The sequence below is a fragment of the Panthera leo genome, chromosome A1 (genome assembly GCF_018350215.1).
Source record: "Panthera leo isolate Ple1 chromosome A1, P.leo_Ple1_pat1.1, whole genome shotgun sequence".
NCBI classification, from domain to species: domain Eukaryota; kingdom Metazoa; phylum Chordata; class Mammalia; order Carnivora; family Felidae; genus Panthera; species Panthera leo.
In genome coordinates, this window is record NC_056679.1 from 29,357,987 (window position 1) to 29,364,208 (window position 6,222).

The following is a 6,222-nucleotide window of genomic DNA, read 5'->3' on the forward strand; positions in this document are numbered from 1 at the left end:
AGTTCTTTATAGATTTTGTATATTAACCCTTTATCTGGCATGTCATTTGCAAGTATCTTCTCCCATTCTGTCGGTGGCCTTTTAGTTTTGCTGGTTGTTTCCTTTGCTGTGCAGAAAGAAGCTTTTTATTTTGATGAGGTCCCAGTAGTGCATTTTTGCTTTTGTTTCCCTTGCCTCCAGAGATGTGTTGAGTAAGAAATTGCTGTGGCCAAGGTCAAAGAGGTTTTTGCTTGCTTTCTCCTCGAGGATTTTGATGGCTTCCTGTCTTACGTTGAGGTCTTTCATCCATTTTGAGTTTATTTTTGTGTATGGTGTAAGAAAGTGGTCTATGTTCATTCTTCTGCATGTCGCTGTCCAGTTTTCCCAGCACGACTTGGTGAAGAGACTATCTTTATTCCATTGGATATTTCCTGCTTTGTCAAAGATGAGTTGGCCATACGTTTGTGGGTCCGTGTCTGGGTTCTCTATTCTGTTCCATTGGTCTGAGTGTCTGTTCTTGCGCCAGTACCATACTGTCTTGATTACAGCTTTCTAATACATCTTAAAGTCCAGGATTGTGATGCCTCCAGCTTTGGTTTTCTTTTTCAAGATCGCTTTGGCTATTCGGGGTCTTTTCTGGCTCCATACATGTTTTAGGATTGTTTGTTCTAGCTCTGTGAAGAATGCTGGTGTTACTTTGATAGGGATTGCATTGACTATGTAGATTGCCTTGGGGAGTATCGACATTTTAACAATATTTTTCATTTCCAGGAGCATGGAATCTTTTTCCATTTTTTTTGTGTTTTCTTCAATTTCTTTCATAAGCTTTCTATAGTTTTCAGTATATAGATTTTTCACCTCTTTGGTTAGATTTATTCCTAGGTATTTTATGGTTTTTGGTGCAACTGTAAATGGGATCAATTCCTTGATTTCTCTTTCTGTTGCTTTATTGTTGGTATATAGGAATGCAACCGATTACTGTGCGTTGATTTTATTTCCTGAAACTTTGCTGAATTCATGGATCAATTCTAGCAGTTTTTTGGATCTTTTAATTTTTGGTTTATCTTGATATTCTTGTGAAATCTGTATCCTTGCTGATTTTGTCTTATTGTACTGTCAATTTTTGCTTCACATATTTTGCAGCTCTGTTTGGTGCATATGCATTTAGGATTGCTGTATCTTCATGGTGGATTGGCCTTTTTTAACATATGTATATGTCATTCTTTAGCTCTGGTAATTTTCTTTGCACTGATATTAATATAGTCAATTCTTCTGTTTTTTGATTGTTTGCATGATGTATCTTGTTCCGTTCTTTTATTTCCAACCTATCTATATATCATGTTTAAATTGATTGATTCCTACTATTTTAAAGGGAATTTCTTAGAGACAGCAAATGGTTGGGTTATGTTTTTTAATCTCTTCTGTCAGTCACTGTCTTTTAATTGATGTATTTAGATCATTTACATTTAATTTTTGATATGTTAGGAGTTTAAGTGTACCATTTTATTTTTGGTCTGTATTTTGATTTTGTTTTTCCTATCTTCCTGTGAGTACTTTTGATTATTTTTTAATTTCATTCTGATTTATGTATATTTTTTAGTGTGTCTTATTTGTATAGCATTTTTAGTGGTAGCTCTGGATATTACAGTAGCCATATTATACATAGCTTATCATAGTTTACTGGTGTCATTTTTCTTGTCAGTTTGAGTGAAGTATAGAAACCAGACCTCCCTCTATGTTCTTTACCCTTTCTCATTTATAATTTTCACAAATATTTCCTCTACGTACATTTAGAACCACATCATACAGTGTTATATTTTCACTTAACCATCAAACGTAATTTAGAAAGCTCAAGAGAAAAAACAAATTCTATTATATTTACCTATATTTTTACCTTTTTTCATTTGTAATGTTTTAAGATTCTGTCATTTGTTCTTTCTTTAGAGAACTTTCTTTAACCATTCTTTTAGATCTGCTCATGACAGATTTTCTGTCAGCAAGGATTTCTTTGGGTTTATGCTGACTGGGGTTTGTTGAATCTGTAGGTTTAGGTGTCTTGACAAATTTGGGAAATTTTCGGCCATTATTTTGTTGAGTAATTTTTCAGTTCTGCCTCCTTTGTCTCCTTCCTGGAACCTGATGATATAAATGTTAAATACTTTGTTAGAATTTTCGCACATCCCTGGGACTATCTTCATTTTATCTCTTTTCTCTCTTTGTTGTGCAGATTAAGTGATCTGTATTGTCCTGGTTTCAAGATCACTGATTCTTTTCTCTATCCCTTCTATTCTTTAGCCTATCTGTTCTTTAGCCTATCTGCTTACCTTTTTATTTCAATTGTAGTTTTAATTCTAAAACTTTCCGTTTGACTGTTTTTTGTGTCTTTTTTTCTTTGCTGAGTTTTTCTATTTATTTTTTTCAAGTAACTTCATAATTCTCAGTTAAAGCATTTTTACTATGACTACTTTAAAATCTTTATCAGATAATTTTAACATTTCTGTCATCTCAACATTAGCATCTATTGATTGCCTTTAAAAAAAAAAAAGTATGAAAGTTTCCTGGTTCTTGGTGTTTTTTTTTACCAACAACAAGTGATTTTCATTTGAAACCTGGACATTTTCATGTTCTGCTGTGAGACTGGATCTTATTTCACCCCTCCATCTCAGTTGGCTTTCTTTCCCAGCCGCTCTGGCAGAGGAAGGGAGGGCATTCCTTCATTATTGCTAGATGGAAGTAGAAATCCAGATAGCCTAATCAGCCTCCTTATACATCTCAGGCATCCCCTTGTTACTGTTGGCAATGGGATAGATATTATATCTATGTGATTTTCACTGGCACCACAGGTGGCAGAGGAGGTGGGTTCATGGTAGCCCAGCATGGATGGAAGTCTAGGCTTCCCACTCAGCCTTTGCTGGCCTTGGGTGGGATTGGAACCATAGTTTTTATCTGTGGTGTTTAGCTGCAGTGGAGTGATTATAATCTAAAACTTTTCTGTCTTCCTAAGTGGTCTTTTTGTCTAGTTTTTTTGCTAGAGAAATCAGGTTTTTGTTGGAGCTTTATTTGTGCCTCTTAGTGTTTCCAGCTTCTTCAGCAGCAGCTGTAAGACATGAGACAAAAAAGAAAACCCAGAGACTCACCACCATATTATGTTGTTCCCTGGCTCCCAAGGTCCCTAGCTGATTTGTTTACTTCCCTTCATCTTTTAGAGTTTTCTTATGTCTGTTTACATATGTGTAATGTCAGAGATTTTTAATAGTACTTTATGGGAAGAATTGGCTAAAGTACATCTACCCTGTGTCCCCCAGGAAGAGAAGTCAGTTTCAATATTGACTTTTTTAAGAGTGTGCTGGACAGAATATTGCGTAAAATTTCAAAGATTATAGAATCTGCATCCATTTTCATACAGAGGCTTTGCTAGTAGTAATTGAACCATCTACACCCATAAAACAAGCCACCCTTTGTCAGCATTGACCTAGAACATACCACGTGCTGTGGGAAAACAAACAAAATAGACTCTGATCTCCCAGTCTAATTGGGACAAAAAGACCAACATGTATAAAATACTCTGAGGGAAATGCTAAATTGGGGAAATAGATGTCTTGAGTAAATATCAAATTTGAAATTAAATCTTTCTGTAGTCTTTTTAGGAGTAGTTTGTTTCTTTTTAAAGTTTGTATTTAATGGGGCGCCTGGGTGGCTCAGTCAGTTAAGTGTCTGACTTCGGCTCAGGTCATGATCTCGTGGTTCACGAGTTCGAGCCCCGCGTCGGGCTCTGTGCTGACAGCTTGGAGCCTGGAGCCTGCTTCTGATTCTGTGTCTCCCTCTCTCTCTGACCCTCCCCCCATTCATGCTCTGTCTCTCTCTGTCTCAAAAATAAAAAAAATAAAGTTTGTATTTATTTATTTTTTTAAGTTTTTATTTAAATTTCAGTTACCATACATGCAATATTAGTTTCAGGTTTATAAAATAGAGATTCAGCACTTCTGTTCAACATCTGGTACTCATCACAAGTGCCTTCCTTAATCCTTATCACCTGTTTAACACATGCCCCCACCCACCTCCCCTCTGGTAGCCGTTAGTTTGTTCTCTATAGTTAAGGGGCTGTTTTCTTGGTTTGCCTCTCTCTCTCTCTTTTTTCTTCTTCTCCCCTTTGCTCTTTGGTTTGTTTCTTAAATTTCACATAATGAGTGAAATCATGTGGTATTTGTCTCTGACTTATTTCAGTTAGCATATTACTCTCTAGCTCCATCGTGTCATTGTTAATGGCAAGATTTCATTCTTTTTTTTATGGCTTAGTAATACTCCATTGTATATATACCACTACTTTCTCTTTTTTTTTTTTCCTCAGATGTAGGGTTAGGTTAGGGTTTATGGCAGGGTGAGAGTATGTTCCTTATATCCTGAAGTTTAGAGAACTCTCCAGAGGGTTTGATTTAGGGTTAGAGTTAGGTTTAGGGTTTGGGTTTTAGGGTTAGGTTTAGGGGTTAGGATTGGGATTTAGGGTGTTAGTGGGTTTGTGTTAATGAGAGAAGATGTTACTTGAACAACAGTGTATACACAGTGTAGTTTAGTGAGATAAGCACAGGGCTCTTCCCATATGCTGCTAACATATGTTTACAAGCACTTACATCTTAATGAAAGAAGGCATTACTTGAAATATGCATTATACATCATGTAGTTTGATTCAAGTATAGGTCCGTTCCCACATGCAGACCATTTACAAACATACCGTTTACAAACATAGGTATCAGTATTTTATTTGAAGCCTGCCATGTGCTCAACGATTGTGCTTAGATCTAGTATGTAAGTGTTGGGAAGATAGTTTTCTTGCTTTGTAGGAGCTCTCAGCTTTAGTTGGAACCAAGGGTGGGAAGCAGGTATAAAAGAAATCAGATCCTTAAAATTCTAACAGTAGTGGGATGTGTATTATATTAATGGTAACTATTTTCATGCAGAGTACAAATCCTACAAGGGTAGAGTCCTGATTAGGGTCAAATGAGGCCACAGAGAAATGGTGATAGGTCATGTTTAGAGGGTAACTAAAGAATAGAAAGAAAACTGGGATGGAGAATATCCCATGCAAAGGAACCCATGTAAGAGAGCTTGACAGAGAGTGTGGGGCGTGGGGTTATATCAAGGTTCCAGTGTAATTGTATAACTTTATACATTTGCTAGCAACACAACTGGTTTTGTAAAAATGTTTAGATTTTAATAATTCACGTTTTTTGCTATCATCCAAGTCGATGAATTTTTATTCCATTAAGATAACAAATGTCTAGAAGTTTTTTAAAATGTATTTATGAATATGCTAGGGTTGTTGGTAGGAGGTATATTCTGTAGATGGTAAATCGATAACCGGTTCTCTACTGAGATACTGATATTAATCCCCTGTGTGTGATTTGAAAAAAATTCCATGTTCCCTGGTATATATTGTCACAGAGCTTTAAGAAGGGTCTCTTAAAGTTCTGTTCAGCTACTATAGAAAGAGTTTACTTTGCCTGGTCTCTACTATCTTTAATGAAAGAGATTAAGAATTTTCTTTGGGAGCCAATTGTATTTTCATCAAAAGGTAGATGTTCCACATTACGCCTCAGTGCTGATTAGCAGAAGGAAATAAGACAGTGTGTATGAACATGATGGCTTGTACCTTACTCTAGTTTCCTTCTTAGGTTGTAGAGAACATGCTTAACTTCTCTGAAAAGCATAAGATTAAATCAAAATGATATCTTGTGTTTATATTGAGACAAACATAGCTTATATTTGGAACTCTATGCTTGGAACATTTTTAGAAAAATACTATTTTGATTATATGGTCCAGAGATTAATCTATTTTTATTTCTTATTGCAGATGGAGTCTGGTGGTACAGTTTTGAGTACCAACTGGTCTGATGTAGGTAAAAGGAAAGTTGAAATCAATCCTCCTGATGATATGGAATGGAAAAAGTACTAAATAAATTAATTTGCTATCACTGTATTGCATATATTCACCTAATGCCCATTGTGTATTAATATTGCATTCTTGAATTTTGAACACCGAGTATCTTTTTGAAAGGTTTTACCTCTTTACCTCTTTGTGCTTTAGAAATTATTTTCCTTCAAGTGTTCTAAGAGTCTAATGAAGAATGAAGATCCTATTTTATCACTTTTGTCCTTAAGGATTTCAGACATGCTGAAATGGAATGAAGTATCATTTGCTACTAGATAGAGTAGTTCTACCTAGTTATGGAAGGTGGAGAAATCATT

General features: G+C 35.6%; 1 protein-coding gene across 2 annotated transcripts in view; it reads left to right on the forward strand.

The window, feature by feature from the left end:
* SUGT1 (SGT1 homolog, MIS12 kinetochore complex assembly cochaperone) overlaps positions 1-5,948 on the forward strand; it is a 41,918-nt gene extending 35,970 nt beyond the window's left edge. For both annotated transcript variants that reach the window (XM_042927330.1, XM_042927332.1), the window contains one exon: positions 5,828-5,948. In XM_042927330.1, the coding sequence (XP_042783264.1) occupies positions 5,828-5,929 (102 nt within the window). In that variant the 3' untranslated portion in view covers positions 5,930-5,948. The remainder of the gene's footprint in view (positions 1-5,827) is intronic.
* The last annotated feature ends 274 nt before the right edge of the window (positions 5,949-6,222 follow it).